This window comes from Wolffia australiana, chromosome 10 (genome assembly GCF_029677425.1).
Source record: "Wolffia australiana isolate 7733 chromosome 10, ASM2967742v1".
NCBI classification, from domain to species: Eukaryota; Viridiplantae; Streptophyta; class Magnoliopsida; order Alismatales; family Araceae; genus Wolffia; species Wolffia australiana.
This window is the reverse complement of record NC_135844.1, coordinates 6008713-6025556: the sequence shown is the minus strand read 5'-3', so window position 1 is coordinate 6025556 and position 16844 is coordinate 6008713. Positions and strand designations below refer to the sequence as shown.

The window sequence follows — 16844 nt, the reverse complement described above, 5'->3', positions numbered from 1 at the left end:
GAGGGATGGGAGATAGAGTGAGAGTGAGAATGAGAGGATGAGAGATCGAAAGAGTCATTGCCATCTCATGCAGAGGCAGTGGTGTGGCTGGAGGCTAGTGGTGGCAGCAGCAGCTGGAGGTGTGGGGGGGGGGGGGGAACTGGGGGCAATTGGTCCTTACCGGGTCAATTAAAAACTAAGCTTGTTTACTTGAGGACCCTCCTAAAGAAGAAAAATATTTTGTTATTCTAAAAAAAAAAAAATGTGGGGATCCTATACTAGTTAATACTAGTACCTAAAAAAATGAAGTAAAATACAAATGCTATATTATAACTTTTTTATTGGATCATAATCTATGTTGTAGTTTTTAATCAGCTTTATTTCAAAATATAACGACCTAATGAATCCCTGGAATTAGATCCAAGGGATGAGAACATTTGGCCTCTTCTATTTAAAATTGTCTTCCCCCCTGTTTGTTCTCCATCCTTGAATTCTGTCCCAATACATTGTTGGCTGACTTAATGCATCAGATTTCATGGTTCCACTCTTTCTTAAAGTTTTCATATTAAGAGAGCAGAAATCCAAATCAGTTGATTTGGAGGAGAAGAAGAGAAAACATCATCTTGGACCCTAACCTGTGTAACAAGAAGGTTTATGTGTTCAAATATAGTCTTCAACTGTTTCTCCTATATTCATAGATCTAGGAATATAACCTAGATATAGAGCTTTCCAATGCATCAAACTATGCCAAAAGAATCCTTATGTAGCAAAAGTTATGGTGTTTTTGTGCAACCTAACCAAACACAATTCCACCGGTCACCACCCACTGCTGCACCCAATGGCCACTTGTTTTGTATGGAAGCTGACAACTGCCTGCCTCAGGTGCCAGTTTAAGTAAATTTTAGGTTTTATAATTCTATTCTTGACCTAAAAAAGCACAAAATCCCAAAATAATATGATAAATATTATATTCCAAAGTTATTTCTTGGGGTTTTATTTTTTTTGATTTTAATTATTTTGTATAAAATAAGAAATGCAAAATATAATCCAATAAGCCGTTCGAATTTTTTTTCAAATATGTTAACTGAAATTTTATTTTTCATTGCATGCTCGATATGTACTCAACCCTTATTCACTCTCTACATAGTGAGGAAATTATAATAAATTTTGTTGCATAAATCCGAACCTTAAAATGACATTTAAACCATAGTTTCTTGTTTATCAGCTACTCCATATAATTTCTTGCAAGCTGCTTTAATCCTAGATTTTACAGACTATAATCCTGTCACTTGGATGCTCCTCTCACACATTCCCATCCTTAGGATCCTCCGTGCTGTTGGACGTTTCGTAGTCTACTTCATAAGCCATCCACCATGTACCAATACTCCCATTTGGTGTGACCAGTATCTCTGTAGTTGTCAAGTCCTTGACACGTTCACTTCCTTCCCTTGATCGGGCCTTGTAAGAATCAGTTCCATGTCACTGAAAGTAAAGTCACAAACATTTGTTTTTGTTATCCTTTTAGTCATCTCCCTTTTACTTACTCAACAGTTCACTACCGATATCCAATAATTGACCAAAATTTTTTATCAGTCAGACTTTGACTATCTATGAGTGAACTAAGTTCCATGTCATTATTGATTCACCCCAAGGATTTTCAACCAAACTGTGAACTGTGAACTGCATAAACTGTGAAATATTCAAATACTTATGGAAATATATTTACAAATAAAAAATGCGGAGTTTGTATACTTCGAAATTGAAATTCATTGTTGAAGGCACATATTATATTTTTATTTGCAGATTATGACCTACTTTTTTGGTGTGTAATTGGGGGTTAGATCTTAAAAATGTTCAATTTAGTAGACGACATCACTTTAGAGAGTAGATCCAAAATTAAGATGGCAGATCAGATGAATTTTCAGCCAATTTTTTTATTTCAGAGTAAATACCTAGATATACTGAGAGATGCTTGAACTGAAAATCATGATTTTAGATCACAGCTAAGATAATAAAATTACAGACTTGTGAAATTGATGAAAACAAATATGTATTGATAAATATCCATTTTTATGAATTTTATTACTCTTTATATCAAGAATATGTACAAAAATTATCACTTATTTATGCTGAAAATGAAATTACCACTCAGTTTTGTAATTGATCCTAACTAATGGGGTTTAACGATTTATGAACTAACCTCACTTGATTCCCTTGAATAAAGTGGTTTATTTTTTCTCATGATTTCCTTGGAGCTTCATTTATGAGAGGACTTAGGTAAGAATATTAATGATATATCAATGGTGGAGGAAAGGGACCTAAAGCACAATGAATCCCACAATGGAGCAGGCCCAATCCAGATCCAAAAAGGAGCTTGAGCCCAATCAAAGGAGAGGCCTATTTTCAAGTATGTAAATTAATGAACTAACTAATAAAATATAAAATATTAACAATCTCTCACTCCTAGAATAAATAAAGTAATAAGTAATTAAAATTCTTATGTTTCAACATATATTAATATGCCCAATTTGTGTGATGTTATTAATTTAGGGGACTAACACCAGTTAAAAATTTTAGTTAATTTATTTTAACGAATAAATTTATTTTATGAATATATGTGAATTTATTGAAATAAAATTAATATGGAGCAAAGCCTTTTTTAGAATGCAGGTGACATATTCAAATTCATGCACGTAGTTTATCACTTTGAAGGTTAAATGTTATCTATAAGATGGAAGTAGCATACTGATTTCTGGATATGTAATGAACAAAGTCCATTCTGTGCATCAATTCATACAATATGTAAAATTTCTTCTTTCTTATGAATGTAGCATGATTATGACACTTGAATATTATATGATAAGTAAATTATGGATTAATTAAAAATTAATAAAGAAAAAAATGTTGTGGCCCGAAGGAGCGACCAAGGGCCACAGCTGCAGCCACAACCACAGCACGAAGGTACGCAACATCGCTTCCTGTACGCACAGGCGTGGGAGATTCTGCGCTTTCTTTCTTTTAAATTCAAAGGTAATATGGCTTCTACATTTGTATACTACCAAGGGGTTTTAATTCTTTTGATATGGGATTAACAAAGTAGAGTTTTCAGAAAGGGTCAGGCCAGGCCAGGGAAGAAATAACAAGTTCTTACCCCAGGCTTGTGGGCCGCCACGATACTTACGGGCTTTGCATTGACCCAGCCCGAAGCCTGAGTTGGAATAGGCTTTTCTTAAAGCCAACGATTTAATCCTGACTGTTGATATTCTCTAAGAAGATCAAATGGTCAGATTCAATTTAAGTTCTATAATACATATCTCTCTCTCTTTTACAAGAGCCAAATCAGTCGCGACAGTTAACATTGACCAATGAAAAGCGACCATGTGGAGTAAAGCGTTGACGTGGACGAGGCTGACTTTGCGTGGACCACCAAGAGTCAAGAGGGCCCATGTCTAAAATTTAATCATAGCTGTTGAACCCTCCAAGACATGATCTTACGGTCGAGGAGGAAAATCATCCTCCTCGACCTCTCGCCATTGTTCCCGTCACCGGCGACTGAATTCCGGCAATGAGAAGGCGGATCTCCGTCAATCACTGCTGGAAATTAGAAAAGAATAGTCCCATATTGACAAAGTAGGTTCTGGTATGAGTTTGTACCTATAAAAACCAGAATTTGCTACCATGAAAGGATCCAATTCTCCGTTGTAAAACTGAATCTGAGAACAAATTGGAGAGTAAAGCTCCTTAAAATCATTTCACTTCCTCTTGGAAACTCTTGGTTCCAGTGATGACAGCTCTTTGATCTGAAGAAAGAAGAAAAGAGGCGGCGAATCAAGACAAGGAGCAGAGGATTTACCTAGAGGAGGACTTGGCCAGGAAAGGGGTCTGAAGTCGTCGGCCACCCCCAAACGGCAGGGAATTCTGGTAAGCCAACATCTATCCAGAATTGATACTAGGACGTTTACTTAATTTCTAAACAAACTTAGGATATATTCTGATACCACCAGGGCACAAAGTTTTCTTCTTCTATGATTTTTTTGTCTTCTACGCAATTTGTCAAACAGTTGGTGAGCGCCGACTTACAAACAAATTTCAATAATTTTTTTAGAATATTCTTAATCTAATTAAAAATATTTAAAAAATACCTCGCAGTGATGAAAGATTACACATATTATTTTGTTGAATTCCAGGTTCTAAAAACACAAAACACATTTGTGTCCTGCATAAAAAACACAACATAATTACTCTCCTTTACTTGAGCATTTCATCTAACACTTTGTACTCATAGTCTTTTTCAAAAGATTATTCAGAATATTATACTATAGATCGACTTCTAAAAACTTGATAAAAATAGCTTAATTCTCTAATCTACATATATTCTTATTATACAAATTTCCAGCTTTGAATTAAATCAATTAATAAAAGCCTGTTTATAAAAACATATATAAGCTCACTCATTTTACTAGTCATTTTTAGAAACACCTAGTGATGTTATTCAACTTCTTTAGTTGCCATTTTATTCATTTCTTGCTTATCTTCAAACCCTTAATCCCTTCTTATATTCCAGTTAACCATCTTCAGAGAGATCTCCCACATTTCCCTAACTGGAATTCAAATAACAATAATTTCAAAATTGCTTATTGATACTGTTAGCCGGGTAACTCTTATCCGTCTTCTAGCTCATTAAGTATTTCTAGTTCTAGGATCCAATCCATGAGGAAACGAATTACTCTCTGCCTTACATCTTTGAGTGAGATTAAATTTTCATAAATATTGTATGATAGAAGTGAATTGATAACAACGACATTAGCTATTTTTGCTCTATCAAATACATAGATATATGTAACTTTTATTTTTAATGAAATTAATATGGAGAGAACCCTTTTTGGCATGCAGGACATATATTTGAGCAAGAGGAAAAAAGTTCAGGTAAACGGTGAAACTAACATAAAATTCAGCACTCTTTTTGATTGGGTCAATGTTCACATACTTGGTGAACCCATGTTACTTTAAAATTTATAGTTTGATGACATTAGTTGTTAAGTTTATATACTGGTGAAGCAAAATATAGTTGCATAACTCTTCTTAAATATATATTTGTTTGATTTGGTTTTCTCAGGATCTACGTTACTCATTATACCTTCATATCTCGAACCCCTAATTTCTTTGAAACCATTTATCAGCGACCCGAAAACTGTGAAATATATTCATAATAAAAATAAATTATACACCGGAGATTTATGAATTAAGCCGAGTGCACTGTAACCCCAAAATTAGAAGGCCATGCTTCATTTTAATAGATAATAGTTTTTAAAGTTAGAAAATGCTACACCTAGATATAATTATTGAGTTTCATGTTTCTTAATCAGGAAATTTATCATTTATTTCTTTGGCAGATTTCTTAAATCGTTTTATGATAGCTCACTTAGGTGGCCTAATAATAATGAATATTAGCCACAATTTAGAATATAAATTTCCTTATTTAAACTATAGGACGAAAATTTATGTCATAGGATTTGTGATGTTATTCAAGATGCAACTAGAATGTCCTATTGAAACCAAACATTTTTAGTCGATTGATATGACCATATCTACATTTTCATGTGCATTAAATTGATTATATATGCGTGTTATCATGCCTAAAAGGATTAATTTGTTTTTTGAATGATATTCTGAATTTTAAGTATTTTTAATGGTTTTAGTGACATCATATTATTAAATAAAATAAAATTTTGACTCAATATAATTTTTCCAGAATTTTTTGGCATTATATTTGAAGTGATATCATTTATTTGATTCAACATATAAATTTCTAAGATTTTTATGAATTAATACATATTTTTGACTTATTTAATGGCTCTTTGACGTTTTCCAGTCTTCCTAAATTGGAGGAAAGAGAAAATTGGATGTGAGAGAAAATGGGATGGCTGAGAATGATCTAAATACAAATTGCAATATCTGATGATACATTAGGGAGTTTTCTACTGAAATTATTAGCATAGGTCTCTTTTTCCTATTTCCATTACACGATTCGATCTATAAATAGAGCCTCAGATTTTTGTAAAAATTATGTTTAATCTTACTTTCTCCTAGAGAGGCAGATTGAAATAAATTGAAGTTTTTAAGGTTCATAAAGATGTTCCTAGGGTATTGAGTGCTTGGGGAAGATCAATAGAGAAGTGGAGAGACTGATCTGAATTAGGAAAACACCTTTATCGTGACAGAACATGGATATCTAAAGTTAGTCTCTTGTCTTACATTGGTTTCTGTACTTCACATCCCTTTAGTTATATTTATATTCTTATTGTCATCACCTATTCCTCATCACTGTATTCTATCTTCTCACCCTACCACAGCCATCCCGATGTTTATCTTGTCACTTTCGTCTCATATAAAAATCCTAAATCTAGTCCATCATCATTTTCTCCATCTCACAACCACCCATCCATTCTTCCATCACATCCACTAATATAATTATCATTTATTCTTCCACCATTCTATTTCATTATCATCCATCTACATCAACTCACATATATTCACCCACTTCATCATCCTATCTTCTTACTCATCTTCTACATCCATCATCACTTCACGTCTTCATCAATCTCACTCCCTTATTTCCATTTGGTCTATCCACATCCTCTTACATATTCCTCATATTATGGTTTATATCATCCTTATTAAACAATTGTTATCACCCTCTCACCACCTTGTATTCATCACATCTTAATATCCTATTTTATATGTATATCATCTCTTCCCTATTGAATCATAATTTAAAGAGCTTTGAAACCCTAATATCCATTCCCTGTGGAGACAAAATTTGCTCATCACTAACTAGTCAAATTAGTTTATGAGTAAAATTAAATAGCTTATTATTTATTCAGTCAAATATCAAGGAATTTACACCCTAAAGGAAACTTCATCACTTATAAAGAAACTCAAAATTTTATATGACCAGGTATTATGTGTAATATTTTCAGATGATAAGTATCAATCTATACTTTATAGAGAATCTCATTCATAAAAAAAATATTATTTTAACACAACATGCAAAGATAAAGACCACTAAAGTTCTCATCTGAAACAAGGAGGTTAATCTTTTTATCATTATGAAGCACCTAGGCCAACTTATGAGATAGAAGACCAAATTCTCATCTAATATATTCCCCCTTTATTCAATGTATGATAGAACAGTCTTACATCTAGCATTTAAAACTCCAAGAAGAAAGTGTATTAAATCTAAAAATGTGTTAAACATTATTTTTTTATGGATACACTTGGGGTTAGAATAGAAAATATAGCCTTAAGATTTGATTATGAAATCTACAACATCCATGATATAAAACAAATAACTTATAATATTAGGTAACCTTTAGAACCTGATTTCAGGTTTGATATTGACCATGGAGCAATTCAAATGGTTCCCAGAATATTTAAGACATTATATAAGCATTCTATAACTTAAACATGGTAACATAAATTATTATTTATATACATTTTAACGTTAAATTTTGTGACCATCATTATTTTTGGAAGCTAATATAGGAAATGAGAATCTATATCTTCACCCTTAAAGAAGAACTGTCCACATAGAAATAAAAAGGTAAAATTTAAGTAAAGATACCCCCCAAAGTGGAACAATAGTGTACTTCAACGACCTTCAAGCCATGTCTACATCTTTCCTTTCATTAAAATTAACTTATATGTATCATTATAATTATTTTTATTTGTTATATTTAATAATAAAGATCGCGTATTCACGCAAGGAGGACCAAATTACTGTTAATATTTAATACAGAGACAACACATATTCTTCACATTCCTTTTCTTTAGAATATACAAGGACATTGAGATATATAAATATAATAGCATAATCTTATCCTGGTTATTTGATTGTAATAGATTATCCATAAACAACTTGTGTGAGACAATATCGATAGTAGGTGATATTTCGAGAAATATTTGACTTAATTAAGCTGTAGGGCTCAGATTTATTTCTAGTTATATAATTGACACTTACACCTGAGACATGAATGCCATATTTTAAATAAATATATATAACTTGGCTATGACCAATAAATGCCTTACCATGAGAGTCAAAACATAGGTGCCTTCACGCATACCTGCCATTGCGGACTTTGAGGGGACCAATGCAGCTTCTGAGAACTGATGACTCCCCACCAACCTGCTGAGATCTCACTATTGTATCTATTTACTTTGTGTTGTGGGCGTGAGAGAGAGGGGTCCATGTGTAATTGGGATATGTATGCCTACAAACACTTTCAAAAAACAAAACCTTTATACATAAAATCCCCTTGGGTGACATCCAAGGCACGTTTGAATAGGTCTACAAGCACTACCCTCGGGTTGGTAGTACCCAACACTATATTTTTGTCAATACAAAAACCATGAGGCTCAAAACATTAATAGCTATGATACACTAACAAGTCCACAACGGTGATTTTCTTATTGTGATGGAAAAAATTGTTTTCAGTGCAAAAGGAAACAGACCCTAGAATATGATGCAATGAAGTCCATTGCAAGGTAGTGTAAATTATAAATGTTCTGACATATTTTCCCATATATGAGTCTCAACTATGATTATCTCCTATGGTTTGATAGTTCAACATGTCAAAAATGATTAAAAGCATGTCAAACAATGAGGACTTACCTTTACGGTATCTGCAAATGAATAGATTCCATGAAAGGTTTTATTCAATCACTGTAACTTTTGTGACATATAATGTAGCTAAACACCTCATATGTAGGTGTCAGGAAATGTTCAATAATGAAATGGATCTAAGATTTAATGAATACACATATTGGATTTAGTTAATTATTTGGACACCAAATAAGTGAGAGGTCTTTCAACATATATTATAAATATTCCTATTCAGTGCATGCTAGAAATGGACATCATACCATCCAGAAGCAATAGAACTATCAGATCCTAATATGATATCTATGCGTGATCTTATGGCCATTACTGTAGAGACACTATGGAAAAAAAGGTCGTTTTTAGTAAAAGAATTCTTTTAGTGGATCTGCATGAATCCCTAAATGATATTAAACCTGATTCGCAATCACATTGATTCATGTCACAGTCTAATAAGTGTTCCTTAGGCTTGAGATGCCAAAGACATCTTGTGGATGGATGGGTATAGTTTCACGATGACTAATGAGACCCAAATCATGGGATTCAACCAACTCTTATCTCTCTATAAGGCATTAAGTATGCAAATGTGATTGAGTGATCAAGATGGGATCATCCACATTTGGTATAAGAGGAGATGGACTCAAGGCAAAAAGTGAAGTAAAATCCTAGCTAGGGTAGTGGAGATATTGTAGAAGACATTCTCCAATGATCCATATTCCGCATTAGTACTAACTAGAATCAAAAACCAGGGTTTGATGCTTAAACATAGCTAATCCATTCTAGAGTCTGGGGCGAATGAAGGATTGTACGTACCATAACCAATTATGGTAAATGTTACATAACAGTGTTTGTATACTACTCCATGTCTTTTAAACAAATGGTGTAACTTCAGAACCAGGTGATGGAAACTCAACCTATTGAGTGGGTTCAATTGATCTAATAATGTAATATTAATTATGATATAGTGGATATTTAAGGTTACTCAATAAATGTTATTGAGCCATTAAACTTTTAATTAGACCAATAAATTGAGCAAGAGGATCACAGACATCAGATCTATGGAGGTTGGTGGATATACCTGTGTTATATGGAATTTATAAAATTTTATAAAATAAATATTAATAGGGGTGCACCTATTTCAGGTGCCTATGCCAGCTAGGCTTGAATGCCCCTTATTGTCTCCTTCTCCAAGTCTATTTGCTTCTAATGAGACTAGATGGTGAGAAGATAAACCATAACTTCAAGGAGAAATTAAAAATTTAAAGGGGAGAACTATCATTCCATTGATCGCATGGATACTTGAAGATGACTGACACATGATAAATCACACCTATATTACATTTAAAACCCATTCTTTATCTTCTAGAATTTGTATTACTAAAGAGAATGCATAATATTTGGCTTCAAAACTCGTCAAGATGAGCATCATTTGTATTTAGCACTAATAATAATTCTATAATAAAAATAGCTGTCCTTAGTCGAGAAATTACAAGTATATGTAGATGGAGACTTTATTTATATGTGTGTATAGCTAATAAGGGAAAAAATGGATAAAAAGTCTCATACGAAGTAATTTTTTAAGAGATGACATTCGAATTGCAAAAGATGGTTTTGAAAACCTTGTTTCAGATTGGAATATTTGTTAGTCAGTTACACGCCTAAAATATTTAGGGATATTTTAAGCAAACAAGGAAGAAGGATTAACTTAATAAAAGGTTAGTGGCTTGCTAGAGTGTCTGTTGAGTGTAGAAAATGAATCATACTACTCAAAAGAGTCTTCATTATCAAATTTGGATGAAATCTTTGAAAAAGGAATAGTACCTAGATAACACTTTCTGTTATAATCATATATAAATCAGTTATTTTTTCAACTTGAAAATTAAATTCTAAATATTATCTTGGGTCCTTTGAATTTATCTTGATGCATATAGGGGTTCAATCTGGCCTTGTCTTTGTTACTTTGTTGCACGGGCATTTAATTCTCTGTGATGTGCAGAAAATCTTGGATATTCAGAGACATTTTATTATTGATTTTATAGTATTGATGAATATATACATTGATCAGGGCATGCATAAAAAAATAGATAAAAACGTATAAAGTTTTTTTTGGCTTGAAAGAAGAAATATTAGTGAAGAAAACAAGGAAGAAAACAAGGAAGATTGAAAATATTTTGATTAATAATATTTTTAGACATCTGATATACATGACGTGTTGTATTATTCATGAAACCGTCTAATGGAATCGCAAGACCATTGGCTAGATAATTAATTATGTTTGATGGTTTTCACAAATTGCGGTATGGGGTTAAAGTAATATTGAATGAGTGAATTATTTTACAAGCTCCAAAAACCTGCAATTACTGTAAAATTATCCAATGAATCTTACTCTGGTATGAGATAGTTGTTTATGAGATTCAATATTAAAATATTATATTCATATCCTATGATCACAATATCATTACATATAATTAATGAAGTCTAATAGAAAAAAAATGAATTGCATTAATGAATTTAGAATGACTATATTTAGATGATTAGTCAAAATTAGAGTACTTTGTTATCCAGATAAGTGAAAATTTTCAGGAAGCGGCCAGTGATAATAAGAGTCGTTCCTGATGAAGTTAATGGCTGATCATCATGATTCTCCCCCCCCCTGTAGGATCGTAATTTACAGTTTATAGTTCATGGAAAACACACTAATCCTGGCGAATAAAGGATGAAATCATTTTTCTCCAAAAATAATAAATTCCTATGAAATTCTTATAGTTTGTCAGACAGTGGCGGATGGTATTCTGAAAACTTTTTTCTGCGTAAGGAATAATCTATCAATAATAACATATGTGAGATGCACCAAATCGTACGGAAGTTTTTTTAATTTTACACTTCAGTGATTTATGATTTTATAAAGGTCTAACCCATTCCCACTAAAACTATTTTCTAGTTATCTCAGAGATAGAATTTCACCTATATTTCTTGATTTAAATGAGGAAATGTCGCCGTGAATAAGCATGTCTCGTATTGGATTATATAGATATTGGTAGAACAAGAGAAGTATGGAGAAACACGACCACCTCGGAATCAATTCAAGTGCATGACGACGTCAGATTATTGGAAGGAAGGTTTTCTTATTTCGCAGTTTCAAGCGAGGACGTGAAATCTTGGCGTTTTCCCCATATTTCTTGAAGTGCAGCTTCTTAGGAATTTATAGCGTTGGCGGTCATCTCTGCCAGGGCCTCCGTGACACACTGAGTGAGCAGCTCCGGCTCATCTATAATTTCATCGGCGACAAGGAACTGTAAAAATGCTTTCCCGTTGTACGATATCATGTGCACGAGGGGTGCCTGCATTCCACAACAGTATAAATGCCGTTATGAGTCAAAAGTTTCTTCGTAATAAAACCCCAATATTCAACATTACCATTGATTTCCGGCGAGCTCAATAGGGTACAAAGGTCCAACGACATTTGAAGTTATAACGCTTGTATTGTCCAGAAGATTACGGTAATGTAACCTCAGAGCCTGTCAACCGCTAAATAAAAGTTAGCGAAATTGTCTCCATTCCATAAACCAACAAAGTTTTGGTCTACCTCTAGACCATGCTGATTTATTAGTGAGGCTACGCTATCGTATGATTGTTGAGCTTCGGAAGATTTCTTCTTCTCATCAATCAATTCCTTTGCTTTCCTGACATAGTCCAGTGGAACGTTTGTACCTTTGTCAGCCGCGATGGAAATAAGAATAAGCGCCATTTTGTTTCCCCATTTGTCACTTGTTCCTTCCCCTAAACCACGAAGTATATCCTGCCAATATGAAAGGATTTTTGTGCCTTCTGTGAAATCACACTGTACTAAACTCCCGAAATCAAAGCAAAGGACACACAGCTTTCATAGTTAAAAAGCGTCTCTTGGCAACCTAATTTCTGTGGTGCTGGTAAACCAATAATGATCTCATATTAAAGATGAAATTAATATACAAGATAGAAGCAAAACCTCTGATCCTTCTTCTCTGAGATTAACCGCGATAAATACCGAAATAATAGCACCCTGCGAAGCTGCTGGTACCCGACAAATCCTCGGTGAGTTTAATTAATCTTGTAAAAGAGGGAAAACCCTTGCGGTGTTTTTGACAGAGGTGAGATTGCGTAACGTTGCATGGCTTTGAAACCAGATACTTTGATATCCCGTACAAAATAATGCCGACGAACACGTCGTTGATTTTCTGGAGAACACGCAAAGTTATTTCATTCATCGTTGGCACCCGTTCACAGGAAAAGAGTATAAAAAATCGTCGTAAACTCATGGAATAAAACTTCATGAAATATTTAAATCCTTTTTGAACGAAGAATTTGCCCTCCTGGCAGATATGGTGAGAAATTTAGCAAACGTGTAAAGCGATTGTGGAGGGGAGGGGGGGCCAAATTTGGATTTACTACGGAGCGTACCGCATTGACGCTGTTCTTCACTAGTTTCATGTCCTCGAGGCTTAACACGAGAGAAGCCACCTTCCTGCTTAAAACCTCGTTATCAAATTCTCTAGTGGAGAACATGACACGCTCATTTCTTTCGATTTCGATCTCTGATTGTTGTTGCACAGAGGGAAGCGTCGAATTTCCCGCGTATTTTGCGTTTGAGCCTGCAGAAGACAGCCTTTCTTTCCCCTCCCGGCCATGGCTGGAGATAGAAGCTTGCTCTTGCGAAGCGTCACAGCTAAAGAGAAGAAGAGCCAAAAGAGAAACACAGTCGCCCAAAGAGTGATGGAAACGCAGCACCAGAGAACGCCGCTGACGCGGTAGTACATGCACCTCCCACGGCGGCGAATTCCGCGTCAAAGGGTTCATCGATGGCAGCGACGCTAAATACTCGTTGATATACCTGTTGTTCTCATCTTCATCCCAGTTATATGCGTGTTCTTCGTCTTCCTCGGGCAAGATTTTGAGGAGATTGTCAATCTCGATCTCGGCGAGCTCCTTCCAGCGGTGTCCTCTTCCCGCTTCTATCACCTACACGTTAAATCGGTGCAGATTAATTAATCCTTCAGTGAATAGATAATGAAGATCTTATCTATACTGGCTAGAACCAACACCGATAATAACGGATTAACGATTCTTTCCTCTCTCTCTATCTCTCTCTTCTTCATCCATTTCAAAACCCTTCCGTTCAACGGAATTCGGTCATGAGATAACTTGTATTTGCTCACCACTGAGCGCAGACGAGGACGCCTGTTTCCTCTTCCTCTTCCCCTCTCTATCTTACTTATTAATTGATTTGAAGATCTTCGCAAATAAAGGAATTCGGTCATGAGGTAACTTGTGTTTGCTCACCAGTGAGCGCAGACGAGGGTAGATTTTGGCCGAGGACTTGAGAGCTTCTCTCACGACGACGACGTCGATGGGTCTCTGAAACGTTACGAAGCTATCAATGGAGAGGTCGGTGTATCGCCCTAGATAAAATCGACTGCATGGCGAAACTGGCTCGTCGTATAACGCTCCATCTGCATCCATCTCCTTTGCGCCTTGCACGGTTCTCGAGGACGAGTATCTCTTCCAAGCCAAGAGTGGTATCTCTCGCTTGCTCTATCCGTTAGGTGTCGCCTCCTTTTATCTCCTATACGATACATAAGAAATGCATCCCTTCGTCTCCGTTTCCTTGTTCTAAATTCCAGATCTGAGTGTGTGATCACCATTGAAGCAGAGTCTTGGCCGACACTTCCCCACTATACGTCGGGGTGATATTAACTTTTGACTTGGATGGGTCAGCCTGTTGGGACTTGGGAACAACTCTCAGTTTTTACTTCGATATGCAACGCATCATCAACACAGAAGATACAACGTAATTTTTTTTTATTATTTTCAAACTAGGTACATATGTAAGGACTTATGTTCCAACCGACTCTAGAAAAGTCAACATTACTAACATCCGTCGGTGTCATATTAATTTTTGACTTGGATAGGTCAATCCACCCACTTGCGTAGTGCTTTTCATGAAATTAACATATAAGTCTTTCGAAAAGTCAACATTACTAATATACGTCCGTGTGATATAAAATTTTGACTTGGATGGGTCAGCCCACTCACTAGAGTAGTGCTTTTCATGAAATTACCGAACCGCACCACACTTCATACAGCCCCTTGTGCGGTGCGAATGTGCCGAATATTTGCCAAGCATTGTATGCATCGATGGACAGTGACATTGGGGGGGAGCTTTTGGCAGAGGCACGGCATTAGGCAGCTGTTGAAACCTAGCTCTCTCTCTTCAGCAAGTCACACAGAGAAGGGAAGACAAAACTCCCACTCTCTTGATCTCACACAGAGAAGTAGAAGAAAGAGCAACAAAGAACACTTAGAGAGAGGAAGGAACCAGGTTGATGCACATAACATACGACAACAAAGGAACTCACATATATTTATAGGCATTCTCCCATAACTGCCTAAAGATTTAAACTAAGCATGGCCACACCTGTCCAAGTACTTGGTCTTCCATGATGCCCAGTCATCTGCCCCTAAAAACCAGCTCTTGCCTCCACATCTATGTGAAGCCCAGTGATCCATGATGACTTTGTCATTTCTTGACTTGTTCAAAACAGCCCAAATTAACTGCCTCCACATCTCTCTAGATTAACTGACTTAAGATTAACTATCCAACAACAGCGGCATTCGGGGGACGCTTCTGGCATCCCTGTGGAAGAGTTTCAGGGCATACGCTATTTGAAAGGCCTACCAATACAAGGCACATTGATTATTTTGAACGTAGATTCGGGGGCATTTTGCTTTTTCCTTTTTTCTTTGTGATTACCCTTTTTTCTTGTTCATGGAATGGGGTTTAATAAATGAAGCTCGTGATCTAAGGCCTTGTATTACATTTTTGAGTAACTCACACGATCTGTGGCTCTCAATCATCAACACATTTGATTAACTTTGCTGTGAATCAGTCCAAATATATCTGATACTTGATTTGAAACTTTCAGTTTAAGACTTCAATACCAGTTCTCTTAATTTCTTCTCTTACTCCCGCCCTCTTTTCCCAATCTGTCTCTGACTCCATCAATCTCTTTCTCACTGTCCCCGTTTACTCAGTGGCTCTGTTTCTCATTTTTGATTTCTTCCCTACCTCTATCGCTCTCTTTCTCAATTTCCTGATTTCTTCCTCTTACACTATCTTTCTATTAATTTCATCTCTTATGCTTGCTCTCTTTTTTCCAAACTCTCTCTGACTGTATCAATCTCTTTCTTACAATCTCGATATACTCAGTGGCTGTGTTTCTCGATATAATCTCAATATACTCCGAATCTACAGCCGTCAAGGTATTTTATGTTAATTATTCTTGTTCCTCTCACCACCCTCTTCCCTATCTCCCCATTATTTATTGTCTTTATTACTCCTTGGTTGTTCCTTTCTTGTCTTGGGAGTTCAAGGTCGAGCTCCTCTACTGTAGCATACGACAAGCTTGTGCCCTGCACCAAGAACCGTGGATATTGACAATATGCCAGTTACATACAGAGGTTCTTATTATCTATCTCTATACACCATCATATGGATAGTGTCCCAGTTGATAAATTCCACATTTTCTCATAGAATCTTAGGATTTATTTCAACAAATTTTATGAATGTTATTGATTCACCCATATGATCATCTTGTCTAGAAACAACATTCATTCTTATATTGTTTGAACCTGACTGGATTTTTATATTTAATTCTGTGATCCTCACTTGGTCAACACTTTGATCTATAACGATCTTTATGACAAAGACTCTTTTTGATTTGGCTAGATAAGGACTTGTACCTCAGGTAAGGATCCATGAGACCCTTGGTTGTTTGCGGTCTTTATTATACATTCCTGTCTCTAACCCCGACTACTTTATTTAAATACAATTTTCTCATCGACTAAAAAACCTTGAATTTACTCATGTTCAAAGTAAGATTAAGATTCATGAGTTATGAATTAATCAGTGAGCGTTATAATATCAAAAAGTAGAATGTCATGTTTTGATTTATTAGTGATTTATTAGAATGCCATGTTTTAATTTCATCAAAGGTTATATTTAAATTGAGTAATTGAGTTTGATGTTTCTTATTGAGATAGCTTGTGATTTATTTGATTGGTAAATCATTTGTTCTACTATAGTTGTAGCGCAATAATAATAAACATAAGCCGCACAACTGAACAAATATATATCTTTTTTTGATTTATGGGATGAAAATTTGAATCATTA

General features: G+C 35.1%; 1 protein-coding gene across 2 annotated transcripts; it reads right to left on the bottom strand.

The window, feature by feature from the left end:
- Positions 1-11631: 11631 nt before the first annotated feature.
- Positions 11632-14301, bottom strand: LOC144708926 (wax ester synthase/diacylglycerol acyltransferase 7-like). 2 transcript variants are annotated; one of them, XM_078582375.1, is made up of 5 exons: positions 13955-14301; positions 13076-13633; positions 12222-12434; positions 12053-12153; positions 11632-11976 (listed from the first exon to the last, which is right to left on the bottom strand). In XM_078582375.1, exons 1-5 carry the CDS (start codon positions 14132-14134, stop codon positions 11958-11960), a joined length of 1071 nt encoding a protein of 356 aa, XP_078438501.1. In that variant the 5' UTR covers positions 14135-14301; the 3' UTR covers positions 11632-11957. The 2 variants fall into 2 exon arrangements, with proteins under 2 accessions (XP_078438501.1, XP_078438502.1); XM_078582376.1 differs by lacking the exons at positions 11632-11976; positions 12053-12153 and adding an exon at positions 12624-12852 and having other exon boundaries at positions 12297-12434.
- Between the last annotated feature and the right edge of the window lie 2543 nt (positions 14302-16844).